At 45.5% G+C, this 23,467-nt stretch overlaps 1 protein-coding gene across 2 annotated transcripts; it reads left to right on the top strand.

Moving 5' to 3' along the window:
- Nucleotides 1–5,496: 5,496 nt before the first annotated feature.
- GABRE (gamma-aminobutyric acid type A receptor subunit epsilon) lies at nucleotides 5,497–21,369 on the top strand. Of its 2 annotated transcripts, none has more exons than XM_042974518.1 (9): nucleotides 5,497–5,809; nucleotides 8,016–8,233; nucleotides 8,659–8,726; nucleotides 12,089–12,309; nucleotides 13,028–13,110; nucleotides 14,458–14,595; nucleotides 18,870–19,022; nucleotides 19,147–19,346; nucleotides 19,640–21,369. In XM_042974518.1, coding segments are annotated over exons 1-9 (1,374 nt in total). In that variant the 5' UTR covers nucleotides 5,497–5,807; the 3' UTR covers nucleotides 19,931–21,369. The 2 variants fall into 2 exon arrangements, with proteins under 2 accessions (XP_042830452.1, XP_042830451.1); XM_042974517.1 differs by having other exon boundaries at nucleotides 19,636–21,369.
- Nucleotides 21,370–23,467: the final 2,098 nt, after the last annotated feature.

Below are 23,467 nucleotides of genomic sequence, written 5' to 3'. Positions count from 1 at the left end.
TCAGTGGTCCAATTCCTCAACATCAAGAATCTGTTCTGTCAACTCCACTACCTCCTTCCTGAAACAGGAGCTTTGTTCTGCTATGCATATCTGGGGCTGGGCCCTTGCTCCCTGGTCAGACACTTCCTAGGTGCTGTTCAAGATCTCAGGAATACCAGATGTGCCTGCACTGCTATTTATCAGTAATTCCTTAATAACAGTCATGGTGAGAATGGCAAATAATTTTTGTTCATTCAGCTAGTATCTAATGGAGGATCTGAAATTCAACCCCAGTCCTATCTAGAGTGGAGCACACAGACCTAATTACTGCCCTGTGCTGCCTCTACTTCTACCGTCTATCTGCTCTGAAGCCTGGTTGTTCCCTGCTTTCTTCTCCATCCATTTCAGCTCCCATCTTAGCCCTGCAAATAGTTCTTCCTCCAGCTTGCCTCCCCCAATGTCCCAGCCACTTTGGTCTTGCTGTAAAGCCATACTTAACTAGCTAAGAATCTTACACAACTTGTTAGGGCTGGTATTTTTCCCTTGGCCTAGTAGGAAAAACACGTTGTGCATGTGTTATACTTTGGACCAAGCTGGACAGGAACACAGACTTTATGGCAGGCAGCTCTGGTTTTACCCCTAAACCACATGTATAGCAGGACACAGGATGCTTTGGTATTGGTCATTAAATGTGATCATTCACAACTGACAAAGGGGATGCTCATGGCTATTCTGACCAATGGGTAGCTTGGTTTAGTTATGAAAATACAGCCACTATATTAACTTCTTTGTTTTTCTCCAGCATGAAAATCAAGTTGTAGAGAGATATATTTGAAGTAATCAGCCCAAGATAGTGAAGTAGACACACACACACACGCACACACACATGCACACACACACACACACACACACACCTAGACAATAAGTGTGCAGGTTCTTGGAAACTTAGAAACTGAAACACAAAATGCAAGGGACTGTTCTCATTACTGTGACTAAAAGCCCTCCCCCTCCTCCTTTCACCTTCCCTATTACTGTTCTACCATGCTGGTCACCTGAGGAAGACCCTGCATCTTCTCTAGCAACCCGATCTCCTTTGACTCCTCTCCCATTCTATCTAATTAGTCATAATTGTGTCAGTTAAAACTCACCCATTTTGAGCTCTCCCTTCTAACCATCCTGATGGCTCTGCTCTCATTCAGATCCATACAACTCCCTTTCCGGGTGAAAAAAGGCTCTAGTCTTTCCTTCCTGCAAACACTGTTGCCTGCTTCTATCAGAGGGGCGTCCTTGAAGAACAGTTCTGACATGCAATGTCCCTGTTTGAAATTCTTCTGTAACTTCCCCTTTGCTTACAATACAGAGTGCAAGTTCTTGGCTCAGCATTCAAGGCCCAGCACTAGCCTGACCAGACTGCCACTCCAGCTTTATCTCCCACAATGCCTCTTCATGCAAATGTTCCCGCAAACTCCTACTTGTTTTCTATCAAGCACCACACATTTCTGATTTCAACACCTTGGCTGGCTCTATGCTTGGAATGCCCATGTCTGCACCTCTGCCAGTAAGGCCTATGTATTGCTGCAGGTCTCAAGTCCATGTAAAGCATAGGCTCCTCCTCTTGCCTGAAGTTTCCAGAACTGCCCAGCCAGAGGGAGGTGTGTCTTTCTGGGAACTCCAGGGAAATCATGATTTTCTACCTTGTACTAGTAATTTTTGAGAGAAATCCCTTCTTCTCTCTTGAACCATATATGTGAAAGCCAAGACCATTACTGTATATCCCTCCATTGCCAAGTCCATGGCCTCTCATAGACAGGCACACAGGAAGTACTTGGAGAGTGCAACACAATAATCAGGCCCTGCCTTTTGTAAGGCTCAGGAGTTTCTGCAGGTTCTGGCAGCTCTCCTACTGGATGTGAGTAAGGAAGATGGCAAAGTGTGACTAATCTCCACCCTTATGAGAAAAGTGCCCCAGGTGGGTCCTCTGACCTGTTAGCTATAACCCCTTGTCTCTTTTGACTGCCTGGGACTTAGTCACTTATTCAGCAAATATAACTAATGCCAGTCATTAAGCACTGCACTCAACCTAGAAGAACACAGAGAAATCAGACAAACCTGCCTCTCTTGGAACTCCAATGTCAGTGGAGGAAGAGACATCCATATGAGACACTTCAAGCACAAGGCATCTCTGCACAGCACTCTGGTGCTGAACAGAAAGGCAAGCAGATGGTCGGCAGCTTTCTCCTTGTAGTGAGGTCAGGAATGCTCTGTGTTTGCCTGGTCTCTGCTCTGCAGCATGTCTCCCTAGGGCAAGAGTGGCTAAGTAATTTGCAGGGCAAGGGAAAAATAAAAATGCAGGGCCACATATTCAAAAATTATTAAGAATTTCAAGAAGAGGACAGCAAAGCGTTAAACAAAATAGGGCCCTTCTGCACAAGTTACAAACCCATGAAGCTTGCTCTGCCACAGGGCTAGGAAGCATGCACACAAGAGGCCTGAATGTGTCCTGTAATCTTTTCCTCTGTCTTGCACAGAGGCTGAGGGGAACCCAGGTCCCAGTAAACTCAGTGGCACTGGGACACACACAGCTGCACACAGGTCAAAAACAGGTATTTGTTGAGTGCTTACTGTGTGCCCAGAACTCATCTAAGTTTCAGAATTATATAGTGGGAAACCAGACAGAGATGTGTTTTGTTTGTTTGTTTGTTTGGTTTGGTTTGGTTTGGCTTGGCTTGGTTCCTGTCACTGATCTTACACTAGTGGAGGAAACCCACAGTAAATAAGCTCCCCCCAAAATGTCCAAGAAAATCGTTACTTCGTGGGCAATGTTGTGGAGATGACAAAGCAGAGTGACGGGATAGGGGTAGGGTGGTGGAGAGCCATCCTGCTAGCTAAGATGCACACAGCCCCTTCTAGAGCAACAGGTGAGGATGCTGTTAATGTTTGACATCAGCTTGATAGGCAAATCTCCGCAATCTTTTCCCCTCTCAAGTGAATCATGAGGGTCTAGGTAACAAAGAGAAAGTCCAAGGATGCTTGAGACTCTTCAGCTATCCTTAATGGGGGCACTGAGCCCACCCACCACCCCCATGACCACACCCCTAGCTCCTTCTCACTTCTACTTCTGGCATGACTAGGAGCAAAGTCTCCAGAAAGTTTTGGCCAGCCAGTCCTGGAGAGGTTTCCAAGGTCCCTCTATCCCAGATGGTCCCTCTCACACCCAGGCCAGTGCCTCCTTGCGGTTCAGGGAAAGTGCTCCAGGGAATGCCTAGGCTTGGTCCTCCTTCTGGGTCCCTCCCTGCCCCAAATACCTGGGAAACTGGTCTGTGGAGTAGCTCAAAGCTTGTTGGGGAGACCTCCCCAAGTTTTTCTTCTTCCCCTGTGCCAAGGAGGTTACTCAGTTACCCAGCTTCCTTTGGGTGCCAAGAGATGTACTCTGAAAGACTGGAAGGTCTGGAGTGAGGGTAGGTGAAATCTCAGAGGTCAGGGACCTGGGGAAGCAACAGGTGATAGGGAGGCAGCCAAGGGCCGCAGGCCACAGTTCTACCCTACACTGTGCCACCTAGCTGGAGGGGGTCTAGAAGGAGGCAGGGGCCCACCCAGTCCCTCATCTTGCCCAGCCCGACCCAGTCTGCGGCCGCCCTTGCAGCTGCAGCCGCGGGCCTCTGGTTTCCCCTGCCTGGGGCCCTCGCGGCCAGCTCGCCTCTTCCTCCCTTCCCCCGTCCCCCGCGCCTGGCTGTCTGGCAGCGCTGCCGTAGTGGCGGCGGGGGGCGGGGGGGCCTTGGCGACAGGGCTACCTCCTCTTTTCCCTCCTCCTCTCTCCTCCGCCCCCGCCCGCTGGAGCCTATCCATCCCACTCTCCTCCGCTGCTGCGAACACGTCGTCGGAGATTTCCATCGGGGCTCAGGGGGCGGGGCCAGGGAGGGGGTCGCGGGGCGGGGCGAGTGGGAGGAGTGGAAGTTGGAGCCCAACAAAACCCTGCACTACGCGCTCTGTGCCGCCAGACCGTGCGCAGCGACCTCCGCACAGGGGGTCGCGCGGGTCTGCGCCACGATGTTAACCAAAGTTCTCCTGATCCTCCTGGGCCTGTCCATCATCCTTCCGTCTAGGTGAGTCTCCATCCCGGGACCTAGGAACCCTGCGCGCCCAGCTCTCTCTCCCCTGGAGGTAGGCCAGTTACCCGGACCCCCACGCCCCTGTGTTCCTCTAATCCCGCGCCCACCTTTTCCTGGCCCCCGTGCGGGCTAGCCGGGCCCTGGGTCCACGCGACGCGCCGCCAGCCTCCAACCCACTCCCTCTAGGATGTGCTGGCTGAAGGGGTGTCCAGGAAGGAAGGTGGGACGCCTGTCCCCTGGCTGCTCCCGTCTCCAGACTCCCGCCCGGTCTCCAAAACCACGGCGACAGCCAGGGGATGAGCACGCCTCTCCCTCTCTGAGTCTTCCATGAGAAGAGGCGAGTGGCCCGCGGGATAACCGACCTGGGTAGACACGCGCTTCTGAGGACCGGGAGAGACTTTGTAAAGGTGGCGCCCAGAAAGGCGCTCGGGCTCCGGGAGCGGAACTGTACCTAAATGCTGGAGTGTTGGCTAGTCTGTCCTCTCTTTCAGATTTCTTTTTCTGAGTGCCTACTAACCACCAGGCACTGTGCCAGATAACTCTGACTTTACTTGCTTACCTTCCTGCCGCTCCTCTTGGTGTCAGTCCTAGGCGGGAACCCCAGTTTAGTCCAAGGATTCCCGCCCCAGTTATCCACCCCATTTCTGCCACTGGCCTCCCCTTTCCTCGTTCATCCCCTTTTCCCCACCCTGCTGGCTCTAGAGCTCCGGGCAGACTGGAACCTGAGGCCAAGGATGTTATTCTCTGAGGTCTGAGGTTTGGGTCCTAGATTTCAGTCCCCACCCCCCTTTTCCAAAGGCTAACAGCAAGTTCCCCTTGAGCAGCCAGCTTCCCTCACACTCTCTTCTGGCCCTGGGATTTTGCTAGGAAGGTTGCCCCCTGCACTTCTGACTTTTTTGAGTGGAAGATGACTGCTTCATATTTTTGAGACGGTTTCAATTCTAGAAGTCTCCACAGCACTGGGCACTTCCTTATCTGTTTTGGGGAGAGAGGAGATGGCTTCTCTCTTCACCACAGACTGCTTTAGCTCCTCAGGGGAGGGGCTGTGGGGCTCCCTGCTGGCTCACTAGTGCCCTGAGTTGTGGGGGCTGGCCTCAGCAGGGGCTTGGCAAGTATTTCTGAATGCGTGCTAGGAATTTTCAGTCATCTACATCCCTCCAGGTATGAGTTGGAGTGTTTGGGAAAGCTGGCATGGTTACTGGCTAGGGCAAAAGGGGTCTGGGAGTGGGGGCTGAAGGAAGCAGGGGGAGCAGAAAAAACAGCAGATGGATACTACCCTTGGAGGTGGGGGGAAGGGCCGCAGTAACTGGTGTTCAGACATTGTCAACATGGCAACCCATGATGTCAACAAAGAGCTGAAGAGGTGGCTGTGAGGTGTGTTGGCAAAGGCCACATCAAACCAGGAAACCTTACTCTGGTCCAGGCTCAGCCTCAAGTGGGTTGTGTGACTTTGGGCACAGCCCTTCCCCCATGTGGGCCTCAGACTCTTCATCTTGTAAGGTGAAAAAGAGGGCTAATTTGGAGGAAAAAAGAATCCAGTGGGCCCCTCTTAGGACACTGCCAGTCCCCTCCCCCTCTCCTTCCCTTGCCCACTGGTAGTTGGATGAGCATCCCCAGTAGTGGGAGTGGGTGCAGACTTTCGGCTCCATCTTGGATCATTGCATCTAAAGGCATGTGGGTGCATGAAAAGGGCCCATGGAAAGATTTCACTAGTCCAGTATGTGAGTATTTTTCAAGTTCTTATTATTTCTAGCCCTCAAAGGGGGCTTAATGGCTGGCTGAGGAAAGGTATGCTGTCAGTGCCAGCAGTTCCTTAACCTCAAGGATCCCAGGATGAGCATGTTTGTTTTGTTTCTATGTTACTAACAAAAGCTAATCGTAGAATTACACCAACCTCACCTTCTGACATTTTCATTGCAGATGTAGTAGTTGGGCAACACAGGGTCTTCAGTGGTCCCTGGGACTCTGCTTGTTTGTTTGCCTCTTGAACCTCGGGGCTCTTGTTGTTGGCTTTAGACATCTGGGATGAGCTGCTGCAGGCTCTTGGGTGGTCTTGGTTGGCAGTGCCAGTGTTGATTGTGCCATGCTGCTAGCCATGTCACTCATTTTGCAGGGTCTCATGCCTCTGTTTTTCTTCCTCCCCTGCAACAGTGGCTGGCATTATCTAGTCAGAGGACTGGGGGGAAAGCCTCAGGGAAAGAGGACATCTCTGCATGTGCTATTTGGAAATGGAAACTGCTTTTGTCAAGCCCATTTCTTCCCTTGTCCACAGTGGGAATTAGCCACTTCAGACACAAGAAATGGCATGAATCTGGCACACTACATGCCAGTTAAGCAATTCTAAGTGCTTCAAATACTGCAGAAAAATTCATTTTGCTGCACAAAGTGTCAGGCTCCTGGTCTGCACCACAGAGGCCATGCCTATGTTGCTAGTCCCCTCCACCCAATCCCCACAAGCTTGACCACATGCCCCCTCCCAATACACTCTCCTACCCAAAGGAAACCACTCTCCTGCTTTACAACATCATAGATTACTTTTGCTGATGGCTTTTGAAAAAGCTTTTAGTTATATATTTTTTCAAAGATATATAAAACTAGAAGGAACAATAGAGTGAATCCTCATGTACCCATCACCAGCCTCATTAATTATCAATTCATGGCCACACTTAATTTCTCTGTCCCTCACACACTCTCCATTTCAGCTTAAATTATTCTAAAACAAATCTCATATTTCTATGAGCAAATCATATTCTAAAGCAAATCATATTATTTCATATGCAATTATTTTACTATGCATTTCTAGTCATAAGGACTCCAAACACATAATAAAATATCACTATTACACCAAAAATTTTAGAATAATTTTGTCATACTGAAGAAACTATCCAGTGTTCAAATCTCCCATATAGTGTCATAAATGGGTTTTGTTTTGTTTTAGTTTGCTTTTTAAAATCAAGATCCAAATAAGATCCATAGATTAGCAGATTTTTATTAGCATTTTTGTTTTTCAAAACACTTTTTTATTGAATTAGAAGATATATGCAGAAAAGTGCTCAAATCATTACTGTATAGCTAATGAGCTGTCAGAAAATGACGACACTGGTATCAATGCAGCCACATCAGGGACTAGAACATGACCAGAACCTCAGAAGCCCCCTGGTGCTCACTTCTTCACTGATTTCCAGCAAAAGCACCAGGTCCCTAACTTCTAACACCATCAGTGACTTTTGTACATTGTCAAATGGCTTTTTACATTTTTGTTTTGCTTAATTTAATTCTTAGTTTTTGGCTGTCGTGCATGGCACTCAAGTAGGATTCTAGCTGGCCTTCTCTCCTGGATGACTGTCTCTGCATAAGGGACTCTAACCTTTTCTTAGTGCTCAGAGCTTTCCCTCACCCCTGGCCCCCAAGTCCAATGCAATGAATTTCACAAAAACAAAGAAATGCAGAATATTCCCAAGGTGTTCTAGCCTTCTGTGGGAGAGGCTGTTCTAGCTTTCCTGAGCGTTCCTCAGAAATCCTGGACTTCTTCCTGCCCATTTGCTCCCCAGTGGTGCTGGTCAAGGCAGACTGGACACTAGTGTTAGTAACAGCAGAAGAGCTTGGCCAGAGCTCATACACCAATGCCCTCTTCATCTTACATTGAGAAATTCTTTTAAAATCTTGAGCTTGGTTTTGTTGTTGGGTTTAAAAAAAATAAAGAATTACCATGAAGGAAGGATAGTACCCAAAGTCCCCAAAGAGTAGCAAGATTTAGAAGAAATTAACAAATATTATGTTAGTGGCTTAAAATTTGCTGTTACCAGTCACTCTTTATGTCTTGCGTTTCAGACTTGTTTTGGTTTGTTTCTATCCCAAGAGGCCTCATCTGTGACCCCTACGGAGTGGAGAACAGAGCTTCATTTTTTGTGTGTTTGTATGTTCTAGGAGTGAAGGACCTCATGTTGAATCAGAAAATGGACCCTCTGCCCATGATGATGTCTATGGGCCCCGGCCCCAGGCTGCTGAAGAGAAGCTCCTCTCTGAAGAAACAAAGCCCACTCTTAGTGGTCCCCACAGCACACTTGGCAAACTGCCAGCAGCCACTCACATCCTGAACAGTATCCTGAATAACTATGACCATAAACTTCGCCCTGGCATTGGTGGTGAGTATCAGAACATAGCTATTCCCCTCCTGGAGCAGGAAGTTGAGGGCATAGGTGTGGATAATGGGTTTGGGGTATAAGTGAGGGTGCCATGCACATGGGCCAGGGAATCTGTTGCTGACCTGTTGGGTAAGACATATCAACTCTAGTGTCAGCAGTACCCTTAGCCTAGGTCTAGACTTTTTTCTTTTCTCACCCTCAGTTTTCCAATTGCAAAATGAGTGGACTAGATGACTGGCCTTCAAGGTATGTCCAACTCTTAACAGTCTGTGAATTGGATCTTGCTATGAAAGAACAAAGAAAGAAATAGGAGTGATGTTGAAACCATCTCTCTATCCTTCACCTGTTCTCCCCTCTGACCACGCCCTCCCCTGTCCCATGTCCCTGTTTGACACTTACCTCTGCCACTTCTGCTTCCTTTACAGAAAAGCCCACTGTGGTCACTGTGGAGCTCTCTGTCAACACCCTTGGTCCTATTTCTATCCTGGACATGGTGAGTACTGATTTTTTATTACAGTGTCTTGTAGCCCAGGAAGCTCACCATGGGGCCTTTCACATACTTATTTTTTCTGCTCTGTGTGTCCATAAGAAGAGTTTTGTGGTTTTACTTTGTTTTTGTTTTGGAGAGGGGAGATTGTAACCAACACTGACTTTGGAAGTCAGGAAAAGGTAAGTCCCTTGCTGTCTGAAGAGGACCTTCAGAATCCTGACCATATCTTCTAGTGTTTTGTTCAAAATAAAAGTAATAAAGCAACTTTAAACATCACAGTGGAATGGCTCTTTTTTTTCTAATGATTTTTGTAGAATTAAGTCTATAGTTACCAACTCTTGCTCTAAGACTGCTTCTCTAATTTTGGCCTGGTTTCTTCTTTCCTTTTCTATTGCTATCATTCTACTGTCAGGACTGTCCCCAGTTAGCCTCTATTATCTCTCCTTGAAATATGCAAAATTCAAGGTTTCTGCCTACCTCAGTCCACCTACTGACCTGCCCTCCTGAGTGATGTGCCTCCTGCAGGTCTGGGACCTGGCTTAAAGCATGAAGTTCAACATCACACTCTAGTGGTCAAGGCCCTCCATGGCTGGAGCCAACCCAGAGCTTTATTTCTTTCCCCCCCCTTTAGAGACCACATGCCCTAGTGACTAGAGTATGGGTGTTCCCAGATCACCTTGTACCTTTGAGTCTTTGTTCAAACTCTTTCTTGTTTGGAATGCCATTGTTCCAATTTTCTACATGTCATAGCCTTATCCTTCAGGGTCTGTCTCTAATGGCTTCTCTTCCATGGCATCTTCCTTTACCTCCACAGCTATTAATTACTCCCTTCTTACTCAGACCACACCCCTCTCTTTAACATTCAGATTTTTCTAGCTTATATCACAGTTGTTTGCCTGATCTTCCCTATCTCACTGTATTGTAATTATGTGCTCTATGTCTGCCTTACTCTCCTGATTATGGGTTCCTTGGTGTCAAGGACTCGATATATGTTAACTGAGCAAATGAGTTATGAAAGATGTTCTATAAAAGTCATTTTTCCCCCTGATACCTGACTGTATCCCAAGGGATACAGTCTAATAACTCAGTAGTCACCGAACCTGGCATACAACACAGAACTGGTCCAAAGAGGAATAAACAGCTTGATTTTCTTTGGCCAATAAAGTGCTGCTTTAGCCTAGGCCAAGGGCCTTTATAAGATGCCAGATACACATATGGTATTAAACTTCACCCAAGAAGTCTGGTCTTTTACATAGTTCCAAATAGTTCTTTAAAACTGTGATAGATCTTATACAGTCTACTTTTCCCTGGTGACACTGTGGAGTTTTGTACTTAGTAAGGAAGGAGTGTATGTCTCTCTCGCACAGCCAATGAACAGAGCACACTTGTCTCCTTGGATCTTCATGACAGCCTGTGTGGCAGGCAAGCTACCACTGGGATCCTTATTTTACATTTGAAGCAATTGAGCCTCTCAGCAAACATTGTTACAGAGGAGGTATGGTTGTTTGAGGGGAGTTCACACACCCCTCAGTCAATCAGATGTTGTGTAGAGCATAGGATAAGTCCTTAAAGAGAGAAACCTGAGCCCACAGCATGGAGATTTAAATCAAATGTTTCTACCAGTTTCTTGGTTGAATTTTTGAGACACGTAGCCTGAGCTTAGAAGGCAGTGACCAGTCTGGGAATGACTGCCCATCATAACACCAACAGTTGCTAAGGCTTCTTGCTGTGATAATTGTTGCAGGCAATTCTAATTAAGCCAATTTCTTGACGCTGAATTTCTAGAGCTTCAGCTGAGCTAAAAAAGATGTACAACCCAAGTACCATTGTCAAATTGGGGAAAAACCGAACTTTTGGTTATCAGTTGCTGTGTAATGACCTTACAATTGGTATCTTGTTAAATAGAAATTAAATGCTTATTTGAAACAGTATAACACAGAGCAGGAGCGTAGTGTGGGTTAGTTCACATGGCCTGGAAATGAAGAAGGCTCTGTATGCCAAGTTGGAACTGCAAGCTACTTGGGACTGTAGAAACACTCTGAAAGCCACTTATGAAGGTTGGTTGGGCTGTGTGGGGCAGGGCTGTGGGCTCCCATGTGAATAGTAGCTATGCTTTTTTCTGTCTGCTTCTCTGAGCTACTCCAGGGAACCTTCTCAGTCTGGGAGGCTAGCTTCCAGCAATTTGGCAATTGCTATCACCACCTTTTGGCCTAGGCAGCAAAGCCAAGCTGGGATTGTCTTGACCTTTCCCCTGAGGGCTCCAATGGCCTCCAGCACTATGGGTTTCTGGTTAGTGTTCATTGTTTGATGCAGGATAACTCAGGAGAAAGACCTAGGGATTCTATATGGGGAAATTGGACCTTGGTTCCCAAAGGGATTATTGGTGCAAGTGAAATAAGCCATTGAGAGGGAAATCAGTGAAGGCCATCCCAGGACAACGTCATGGTAATGGTGCTCTGAGCATCAGAACTAGTATGCTGTCTTTGTGTGACTTTGGACAGGTCCTTTTCTCTCTGAGCCTCAGTTTCCTTACCACTGAAATAAAGGAGGTTGGATAACCCTCAAGGTTCCCCCTTGGCCTAGGTCTGGCACTTGCTCTTCACGCTGTTTTACTTTTTACCCTCCAATACCAGTAGTGCAAATCTCTAGCTTCTCATGCTTCTTCCTATTAAATATCTTTCTTGATATTTAATGGATAGTTTATGGGACAGATAATATGATCTGGAGACCAAATAATCATAGGTGTATCTATGCACATGCACACACACATTCAGAGGTTAGGTGCCCTTGTTTAAAAGGAAGAACAAAACAAAACAATGATTTAAAAAACATGAGACTAAATACACACCTCTCTTATGACTCAAAGCACTTCATTTTTAAATATAACTCTGGAGAATGAAGGATTGAGGTTAATTAACATCTGTGCTCTCCAAATAAAAGCTGAAAGGGGAATCTTCACCATATACAACCAAAGGTGTGTGTTTGTAAATGTTTAAAATGATTTTGAGTTGAGACCTTTGTTTTGCTATGGAAATGTGGGGACTGAGAGGGCATTTACCTGGCTGGAGTAATACCATAACCCTACAAGGTGGTGGTGATGCGATGAGCCCAGCCTGTGCAGTTACACAACCATTGCCTGTCTGTTTCTAGATGAAATGTGTCTTCACTGACTGTTGTTTATCTGGGAATGTTCCTTTCTTTTGGGAATACCTGGAAATAGAAAAGTTCCTACAGCCTAATTCATGCTGTCCTCTGTGCAAACCTAAGTAGTCTCCTATCTGCTTGATGGGCCCTTCGCAGAATGGCATGGGAATATTCTTTGCCTGTACAGATCTAGGTGTGTGCTTTTCTACCCATCCTACCAGGAATACACCATTGACATCACCTTCTGCCAGACCTGGTATGATGAACGCCTCCGTTACAATGGCAGCTTTGAGAGCTTTGTTCTGAATGGCAACATGGTGAGCCAGTTATGGATCCCGGACACGTTTTTTAGGAATTCTAAGAGGACCCAAGAGCATGTGATCACCATGCCCAACCAGATGGTTCGCATCCACAAGGATGGCAAGGTGTTGTACACAATTAGGTATGTCAAACCTCTGGAATATTACCTCTTGGGACTCTTTTTGCCAAAGAATCATGAACATAGGTGTCATCCTCAGTGATACTTCTAAGGGCCTTTCCAGCTTTCCTAGACCATGAGCTCAACCCCCTCATGTATAGACACAGACACCAGGCCTCAAAACAGAAAGATATTGCTTAAAGCAACACACCAAGTTCATGGCAGATCTGGGACTGGTACCCAGTTACTTGGCTCCCAGTCCACAAGTCCCCCCACTAGAATGTACAGTATGACTACATTGCCTGGACAGTTCCATCCCAAGTGGGCACTGGCTGTAAAGACACATCCATGGTGTTGGAATTGTCCAGGCAGAGCAGCAACACAGCAGTTGAAAACATGTCTATCTAAGAACAGGCTGGACATTTGAATGCTTGGCCGGGGAAGATTTTGTATGGGTGGTATGAGGTGTGAAGGTGGTAGAGAGTGAGAAAGTGTTGGCAAGTCCTGGAAGCTGGGATGGGCAAGAAAAAAAAAGCCCATCTAAATTGGTCCACACATTTCTCTGATTATGAAAATCAAAGTAGCCAGATACTTTCAAGCTGTTCTTCCTTTTTGTCTCTCCTTTGAGCTCTTTGTTTCAAATCCCAATGTTGCCACTCACTGGTGGTGGTGCCCAGGCCCAAGGTGGGTGGATACCTAAGTGCTCAAGGCCAGCCTAATGAGGCTCCTTTCTCCCTTCCAGGATGACCATTGATGCTGGATGTTTACTTCACATGCTCAAATTTCCAATGGATTCTCACTCTTGCCCTCTGTCTTTCTCTAGCTGTGAGTACCTTCTTAGATTTCTGGGGCCCCAGAGTCATGCTGAGCCCCTTCTTTTTTCTCATCCTTGCCCTTTACATTTTTCTGCCTCTGCTTTTCTCCTAAAATGGTGCCAGATTTTCCCAGAGCCTCCTCTATCTCCTTTCTTGCTGACAATACTGTGTTGCTTCACCTGGACCTCGTGTTGGGTTCTTCCGTCTTCCTTCCACTCCATCTCAAGTCAGTCACCCACCTCTGAAATGTAATTCAAGTATGTCTACTCCTCTGCATTTCCACTGTCAGTACCTTGGTTTAGGTCTTTGTCATCTTCCACTTGGGCTTTCACAACATCTTTATTTTAAAACTGAACATGTCCAGAGCTAAATACATTGTCTCCTCCCAACCTCTACCTCCAAAACAAATGTGTTGCTTCTGTGTTCTCATTTGTGTCATTGAAAGGCACCATCAGCCACTCAGTTGTCCAAGCCAAGAATTTTGATGCTTCTTTCTCCATCACCTCCTATATCTAATCAATCAACATATCTTGTTGGTTTTCCTTCCTGAGTCTCTATTGATCCTATTTCTCTGCATTCTCACTGCCACAGCTTTGATTCCTGCCTTCATTCATTTTATTGGGCCTGGATTACTGCACTGGCCTCCTAAAACTGGTCTCCCTGTCCACAAGCTATCTTCATATAATGACAAGAGTGACCTAGCTGAAGCATCATCTAGACTAGGTCGTGTTTTAGTTTCAAATCCTCCCTGAAATCTCATGGGTCAATTCCTAATTCCTTATAATGACTCTCAAGGTACTTCATTTACTGGCCCCTGCCACCCATTCCTGTATGCTTCATCCAGCATCTGTGAGTTAGCCATCCTGAACTTTTGGCATTTCCATAATCCATCAGGCATTTTCACCTTTCTGTGCATACAACACCCTCCTCACCCCTCCAGCCTCACCCATACAGAGAATATTTACTCAGCTTTTAAGATTTATTGGAAATGTCAACTATTGTATAAAATTTTTGTTGGGTGGGTCTCCAGGTGGTCTTTCCCTCATCTGTTTTTCCACTGTCCCACGGGTGGAAGTTTCTCAGCAACTCCAACAATTACAGATGTATATTTACTATCTTATTCAATTAAATGTGAATGAGGGCAAGGCTTCTGCCTTGCTCATCTCTATATTTCCAGCACAGAGCCTGGTACTAAGGAATGCTCAATAAATGCACATATTGAGTGAACTTCAACAATGAGGAAGAAAGGCAAGGTCCCACAGCTCGTGAGGCCAGAGTCAGGACTCCAAGGCATTTCTCAGACTCCATGCTTGGTTTCCCAGTCTCACATGACCCTCCTTCCCACGTTGCCTTACAGTTTCCTATCCTGAGAGTGAGATGATCTACAAATGGGAAGATTTCAAGCTTGAAATCAATGAGAAGAATTCCTGGAAGCTCTTTCAGTTTGATTTTACAGGAGTGACCAACATTACTGAAACAGTCTCAACCCCAACTGGTATGTGTACCTATGGAACAAGGGCTTAGTAGAGGTCTGGTAAGGGGGTGGTAAGAATGACTGGGGTGACCATCCATATATATAAATGTATGCAATTATCCCATGGAAATTTTATAGAACATGACTCCTGTCTTGTAAACGTTAACCACTTACAACTGTTTGCAGAGGAAACTGAGACTTTGTAACTACATCTCACTCTCATCTGCAAAGGAGTAAGTGCTTTGCCAACTCCCTGAGAGGGTAGGTAAGTAGATAAAGTTTACTGCTGTCAACATTTGCAACTAGCTTTGTCATGCAGACCCTTCAGTTTCTACGTCTTTTTTTAAGATTTATTTATTTTGAGAGAGAAAGCGAGAGTAGGGGAGGAGCAGAGAGAGAGACAGAGAGAGAGAGAGAGCAAGTGAGCATGAGTGGAGGAGAAGCAGAGAGAGAGGGAGAGAGAGGATTCCAAGCAGGCCCCACGCTGTCAGCACAGAGCCTGACACAGGGTTTGATCTCACAAATTGAGAGATCATGACCTGAGCTAAAATCAAGAGTCGGGCACTTAACAAACTGAGTCACCCAGATGCCCCCAGTTTCTAGATCTTTGTTAAAACCGACCTGATTGGATGACTTTGGGGAATGGAGCTCATGTGAGTTCTTCGTACCCAGAACCAATCCAAGCTGGGTTAAGTGGGAAACAAAGTTGGTCCTAATAGGAAGTAGAGGCTAGAGTTCTAATGTGAGCTAGGTGAGGGCTCAGATGGTATAAGGGAAATTTCAGCAACTACAATTCCTATTGCATCAACATTTATTTTAAAGGAGCAGCTCTGTTGTTGGGATGAGCACTGGGTGTTGTATGTAAACCAATTTGACAATAAATTATATTAAAAAAATAACAGCGCAGCTCTTACAAGCACAGATTCCTGTCAAAGCCTTCACGGTGGATTCAACATGGACATGGTTATTATTGGTTTCCTGACTTTGTACCTAACAAGGACTAAAGGGGAGGTCCTGGGTCTCTTCACCATCAGCTTCCAATTAGGTATGAGTGTCTTTGCTTGGTTCCTAGGTGATCTCAATGAAAATCTAAGGGACCTCCCCAGGGTTTCTCCCAGAGCAGCCCTGGAAACCCTCTTCACACGAACTGACCAAGTATAGTATAATATATAGTATAGTATAGTATAGTATAGTATACTCATCATTTCCAGGATGCGGATGGAGACAGTCACCCCACCAGCCATTTGCCATAGGAGGAGTCTTGCTTTGCTTCTGTGCCTAGGCAGAAAATCTGCTTTCACTGTACTTGTTGAGCTGGTCATGGGGGGAGGGATGGGTCATGCTCCTCTGGCCAGAGATTTGCTTCCACAGTACTAGGGCAGGGGCAGAGGGCTGTTTTACAAATGCCTTTCTTTTTCTCAGGGTCTCTGGGTAAGCAGTTATACTATACTATACTATACTATACTACACTCTAACCTTGCTCTTCTGCCAGCTAACCATGGGCATGCCTCTTGCCTTTCTGCACCTCAGTTTTCCCAGACAGGTGGGGACCCATCATCAAAAGAAGCAGAAGAGACAAGGCCCAGGGGCTTTCAAGTCACTAGTGATTCTGTTTAGTAGATGGCTGTGCATTGTTTCAAAATGGCCCCCTAGTGACTACAAAGCCCCAGAGCTAGCATCATCACCAAAGAAATGACAGTAGGTAAGCACTGGCCCTCCTTAGGAGAAAAGATTGTTCTTGGGAAAAAAAGAGGAGGGCTTCTTTCTCTTCTGCTAGAGGCTAGTTGCTTGTGAATTATAGTTTCTCCAGTATCATAGTTCTTTTTGAGGTTGGTCTGAAACTCTTCCCATCAGCCTCTGGGCAGTTCTATCTATCTATCTATCATCTATCTATCTACATATTCAGCTTCTAAGGGGTCAGAATGTGGGGGTAGCTTGCTACTTTGGTCACTTTGGGCCTTGAACCAGAGACTCTCACTGCTTCAGGAGGCTTTTAGAGACTCCACCCTTGCCTGCAGTGAGTGAGGTAACTTTCACTGGTGGCTATTGAGACTCTGATGGGACCTTACCCATGACCAGGAGTTCACTTTCTCTTAAGAGAGTTTCACCCATCTCTGGACAACTCTGTCCATTGGAAAACTGTTGCTGTTCATCTGAAATTGGAGTTTCTGGGACTCCTACCTGGTTCTTTTTCCTTAGAACTACTGAACTTGTGGTAAGCCCACTCTTCTCCAGGGTCAAGATTAAATTACTAGTATTATGGTCCCAGCTCTGGGTCACAATCTTTTATAGACTCTACAGCCTATTTCCTTTTCCTTCCCTGTTCTTCAAAGCTTTGGGTCCACTCATTCTTCTAGTCCCAGTACTCTAGACTCAGTCTTTTAAATTGCATTCCTGTGACAGTACAGTGACAAACTCTGGTCTAGCCAAACGAGAGAAAAGCAAAAGCATCTTTAGTTTGGTGGGAGGGATTGTTTTGTTTTGACTTTGACTTTGTCTTCTCAGCCCCAGATATCCTTTTTCCCTTACCCATGCTCCTTCATTCCTCACAAATAATAAATTGTATGTTGGTATCCTTCTCTCAGCTTTCCAAAGCTTACCCAGTGGAAAAGGTCATTCTTTGGCTGGAATAAAGAAAATAAATATGGAAAAAGCTGATAGGATAATACATCTTCCAACAAAAATATATAAGTTTTGAATGGAGTGGTTGTAGCAGGCCTGGAAGAGGAGTTCTATCCCCAAATCTACTACTCTGATTACACATATTCTACTGACCCTAGACCACTTCCTTACCTTTTTTTCTGTAAGATCACAAGAAGTCTTGCCCTTTAAATGTCAGTACTTTCAAGGTGAGTAGGAAAGACTTCTCTTCTCATTTAGCTCCAGTATACCCAGACCTGGAAGGCAGGTGATATACTTTTCAAAATAGAAGGACACATAGACATGTTCGTGTTCTGGTCTGCTTACAAAGCTGTTGTCAGTCAGTAGTAAGTGTCACTGAGCATCTGTTAGGTTCCAGCCCATGCTGGGCTTGGATGGGCAAAAGCCAAGCCACAGGGCTTCCATGAGGAGTCTAAACCTTGTAGTGTTTTAAAAGACCACCTAACTCAAGGCCAAGGAATTTTACAGCATCACTTAGGTGGAAGTTTGGAGCTTAGCTTCACTAACAGAATTTGAGCTATCACAAACCCTATGTGATATTGAAAGTGAAATGGGGAGTTCTGGGTTCTAGGAAAGCCATCAGAATCTCTGCAGTCCTGATGAGCATGTAGAGTGTTTGGGATGAGCATGTCAGAGCATAAGGCAGCATGAAGGGTATAATAGAAGATGCTAATTCTTCTATTGTCATAAGTACTATAAGAGCCATCACTCTGTAGGGAAAGAGGCAACATCAAGGACATGATGCCCTAATTTTCACTTTCAGCTAATTTTTCTATTTTTTTGCAGCAGCCAATTTGGATTAGGATAATAGACTAAGGAACAGAGAGTCTAGAATTTGAATATTGGTGCAACTATGCAAGCTATCTCAGGGAATCTGAGAGTGTATGAGATGAGCCTACAGGAAGGTGTGTGTTTGTGTGTGTGTGTGTGTGTGTGTGTGTGTGTGTGTGTAAGATGTCAGTTGGAGCCAAGTCATGGTGAGCCTTTATTTAGTATGAGGTTACAAAGTGCACACTTGACTCTGTAGCTTTTTTGTGGAATAGGGAACCAGGAAAAGTTTGGGGGTGTGCAACTGAGTTCTTTTGGCCTTTGGTACAACAGTGCAACTAAAGCATTTTACCAGCATACAAATGAATAGGAAGGAGGCCAAATTGATTCTATGCTTTTCCCACCACATAATAGGCCATCCTTGGCTTATCCCCTGAGAGTATACAGTGTAAAGACCAGTAGTGCATGTGTCAGGCTGTGATTTTGCAGACTAGATATTGCACCTTAATGGGCGTGAAGGTCTCAGTCAGCCATGTGGACATTAGTTGTGTGGTGTTGATAGCTAGAAGGGTAACTGATTTTTTCACTCTCATCTGACACTTCTGCCACCCTGAAGTGTGGGGAAGTGGGCTGAAAAAGAAGCAACGAAGTTTGTGGCCCTGGCTCAGCTCTTAACTGACAATGGGTCTTACAGTGAGTCTCCTCTCTGGGCTTCTTCTGATTCTCTGTATATGGCATTGGAATAATCTACCTCTATTTTAGGACTTTGGTGGGAATCCCATGAGCTGAATAAGACCCTTATGCATGTCCTGCCTGGGGGAGACCCTCATCTGCTGTAATGAAATGGTATTTTTAATGTCTTCCAGGTGATTTCATGGTCATGACACTTTTCTTCAATGTGAGCAGGCGATTTGGCTTTATAGCCTTTCAAAACTATGTCCCTTCTTCTGTGACTACAATGCTTTCCTGGGTTTCCTTTTGGATCAAGAAAGACTCTGCTCCAGCCAGAACCTCTCTAGGTAAGTGGGTAATACATGCAAATGGGCATACAAATGGGCACAGAATTGCCTTCTTGAGGGGCCTTTCAGCAGTGTAACATAGGGATCGGTAGCTGAGCCCACCTCTACTTCTGTGCATTCACAGGGATAACCTCTGTACTCACCATGACCACACTGGGCACCTTTTCCCGTAAGAATTTCCCACGTGTCTCATATATCACCGCTTTGGATTTCTATATTGCCATCTGCTTTGTCTTCTGCTTCTGTGCTTTGATGGAGTTTGCTGTGCTCAACTTCCTGACCTACAACCGGACAAAACCCCGTGCTTCTCCAAAACTTCGCCATGTATGACCTGGGTATGGGAGTGGTGGCAAGCCTTTGGGGTGTGGAGGCATGCAAGTGAGGGCACTAGGACTCATGGCACATGGGAGGCCAGCTCACCAAGTTATGGGGTGGGGGTAACCTGGCATTGGGGGTAGTAGTTGAATAAACTTTTGGATGTGATGCCGGGAATTGCAGAGGGTGGACAAAAAACAGTGTGCCAAGACCAGAATCTCCAGAAATCCTGAGACAGCACCTAGGCTTGATTCACCTTCATTTGACTTTTTCCCACTTCTTTCCTTGTTCTTTTCAGCCAGATATTCATGCCCGTGCCCTTATGCCTCCCCGTGCCAGTGCCCATCAGCATCCTGATGCTTTTGTGTGCCAGATTGAGGACTCTGATGAGAGTGATGGAGAGGAGGGCCCATCTTGCCCAGCCCAGCAGTCTCTCAGCCCAGGTGGCATCCAGAATCCTGGCGGTTGCTGCAAGTGGTGCAAGAAGTATGTCTGTGTGGTCCCCAGGTGTGAGGGCAGTATCTGGCAGCAGGGCCGCCTCTTCATCCACATTTACCGCCTGGATAACTACTCGCGAGTTGTTTTCCCAGTGACCTTCTTCTTCTTCAATGTGCTGTATTGGCTTGTTTGCCTTAACTTGTAGGTACCAGCTGGTACCCTGTGGGCAGCCTCCCCAGTTCTCCAGGAGGTCCCACGCCCCTTGCCAAGGGAGTCAGGGGAAAGCAGCAGCAGCAGCAGGAGCAACAAGACAGTATCTTTCCTTCCCCATTCCTCAAATATAAGCCTGTAGAGATTTCCTCTTTGCTGGCCGTCTCCCCTACCTGGCCCATTCACTGACTCTCCATGGCAGCCAATTTCAAGTAAAATGGCCCACCTCTCTGTTCCTCAAGGGGCATTAATGATGCTCAGACCTAAAAATCACAGGCAGTCCGTGACCAGCTCCCTAAGACCATGCCCAAATATGAGCAGATTAGCTATCGACAACAGTGCTGATAACCACTGCCTTTTTCCAGAAATAATACTGCCTTTGTGGTGCTCCAGGCCCAGTTCTGGCCTCAGCCTCAAAGTGCATAGACCAGCTGCTTGCCTGTTCCTGACACCTTAAAATGCTGGGCAGCAGTATAAAGGGTAAGAGGATCCTAGTCCTTAGGTCCAGTGTTATATTCTTGGTTTTCTCTTCCTGCCCTCCCTTCCCTTGCAGATAGACACCAATATTATCCATTTAGGAGGAAGGGAGCCAGCAATTGAGAGCCCTTGGGACTGTATCTCCCTCTGCTGCTGTGCCACCTCCTTCTCCCTCCACCCCCCGCTTCCATTCTTCATCTGCACTACAAATTCAATGCCTTGCATCCATTGGGTATCTATTTTTGTGTGTGATAATAGTAACGACTCCCTGCTTTGGATGCCACCTTCTTCCTCCTCCTTGACCCCTGTGACATTTTCTGTAGCTTCCCTAGTGACTTTCCCAGCCCCGACCCAGGTGCTAGGCCATGGTGACTTCCTGGGGCCAAGAAATTAAGAGAACTTTGCTTTGCAGTGGGCATTACCAGCACTGATTGGTGCCCTCTAAAGGCACAACATAAGAGTTTTATCACTTCCTTGGCCCCTGGACCCATGAGCCAGTCCACTGTTATCCTGGGGCGCTCACAATCGCAATTAATTGAATTCCCTTAAATTTGTATAGCACTTTACCTTTTGCAAAGCACTTTTGAGAAGTTATTTCTATTTTGAGCCTTATCATAGCCTGTGATTCAGAGCAGGATTCTTATCCCCATTTTGCAGATGAGAACCCTGAGGCACAGATTTCTATGGGACTGTGGATCTCACTGGAAAGTACCCAGGAGCCCACTGTCACCTTCTAGACTACATGACAGGGCTAAGCAACTCTGTTCACCATGATTTGATTCTATTGCCTCTGCCAGCACCCCAGTGGCAAGGCCCAGAGTAGCAGCCTCTCTTTAGCATTGGCTGCTCAATTCCTGGGCCCCCAAGACCGAACCTCTCCTGGCTCCAGTAACCCAGTGAGGTGAATTTGGACACGCCCCAATGCTTGTATATGCTGAATGAAATCTGTGTCTGTATTTTATTGGGGGGTGGGTAGGGTAGGGGGACTCATCTGCTTTTTGTCACCATCACCTGAAAAGGGGAAATGTATCAATAAATATATCAGCAAAGCATGGAAGGTATGGCATTCAAGTTTGTTCTCAGTTCAGGGTTTAAATCCTAAATCAATGACCCAAACCTATCTGTTCTCCTCTCCCATCCATGACTCCCAGACCTGCCAAGCATGTACCATGTACCTTCTGTCAGTGGAGAACTGAAGGGAAGACAGTGACCAAGTGGTGGCCCCCTTTTAATGATTCTCTTACTTGCTTCTATGCTCGTGCTCCCCGCCATGTCCTTTTTGCTTTGTCTATCATTCTAACCTCACCTAGTCAGAAAGCCAGAAGTTTCCTCCAGATTATCAGACTCAGAACACTCCTCTTCCACTACCACCATGTAAAGATGCAGATGCTGAGGCACAGAAAGGAATGTCTACTGTCACACAAGCAGATAATGGAAGGGACCAGACCTCAGGAATCCTAACACCCTGTCTTATGTAGGACTAAGTCTGGAGAGCTTAGTTGATCCACACTTTAAACAAAAACTCTCTAAAGGTTATATTGAAGAATGTTGGCCCTGGAATCCTGTGATACACCCAACCCTAAGGGAACTCAGAAAAAATAACAAGAACCAACTAGGAGACAAAAATGGCATGTGAACAGCCAACATTTTTGCCATAAAGTTCTTAAAAGGATGTTCAAAAACCTTCTTGTAAGAAACCCAGATGCTTTTACTGTGTATTTTCTGATGTTCTAACCCATGGGAAAATATAAGTAAAATTTAGAACAAGGAAAATAGTTCCTCACTTTTACTTACATTAGGAAGATGCACTTAACATAATACCCTCCAGGTCCATCCACATTGTTGGAAATGGCAAGATTTCATTCTTTTTCATTGTGTGTGAAGGGAAAAAATAGTTTCAAACAGAGAAGGAAGAAAACTTTTTAAATACAGAGAACAAACTAAGGGTTGTTGGGAGGTAGGGGGCAGGGAAAATGGGTGATGGGTATTGAGGAGGGCACTTGTTGGGATGAGCACTGGGTGTTGTATGTAAGGGACGAATCACAGGAATCTACTTCCAAAGCCAAGAGCACACCGTATACACTGTATGTTAGCTAACTTGACAATAAATTATATTTAAAAAAAAGAAAGATGTAGAAAAAAGTAGCCAGGTTATGTTTTTGAAATAGAAATAGTGCAAAACATAGTCCTTAATCACACTACAACAAAGCTAAGAACAAATAAAATTCCTACCATTTGTAAATTTTAAAAAGCTCATGTAAACAGTTCTTCAAAAAATAATTTGAAATTGGGTGTATAATATCTAAAAACTAAAATTAATGAAGAAAAGCTACATATCAAAGCACATGGGATGCAGCCAACACTGCACTCACAAAAATTTGTAATCACAATGGATGAAAAATGAGTTATGTATTGAAACCTAGAAATTGGATAAATGACAAAAAACACATTATACCTTAGAAAATTTGGGGGGAAAGATAATTTTAAAAAAACCAGTGTAAAGAGAATCATTTAAAAAACAATAAATAGTATGCCTGGGTGTCTCAGTCAGTTGAGTGTCTAACTTCGGCTCATGTCATGATCTCAAGGTTTGAGTTTGAGCCCCGCATCAGGATCTGAGCTGACAGCTCAGAGCCTGTAGCCTGCTTCAGATTCTGTGTCTCCCACTCCCACTCTGTCTCTCTCTTTCTCTGTGCCTTCCCAGCTCACACTCTCTCAAAAAAGTAAATAAACATTTAAAAAAACAAAAAATAAAACTGAGTCACTACCTCTCTCTTTACATCAAAATTACAGATAAATCAAAAATTTGAAGATGTTTTAAGGAAACCGTAAGATAATATGGGTATGTTTATAATCCTGGGATGGAAAAGGCCTTTCTAAGCATAGCCTAAAACACCAGAAACTATAAAGGAAAATATTGAAATTTTTTTTGTACTAAGAAATAGCAATCATTGAAGCAAAAGCAAAAAGTAATATATACCAAAACACACTGTTACTTATCAGTT

Source organism: Panthera tigris, chromosome X, assembly GCF_018350195.1.
Source record: "Panthera tigris isolate Pti1 chromosome X, P.tigris_Pti1_mat1.1, whole genome shotgun sequence".
Lineage (NCBI taxonomy): Eukaryota > Metazoa > Chordata > Mammalia > Carnivora > Felidae > Panthera > Panthera tigris.
This window is presented reverse-complemented; position numbering and strand designations above follow the sequence as displayed.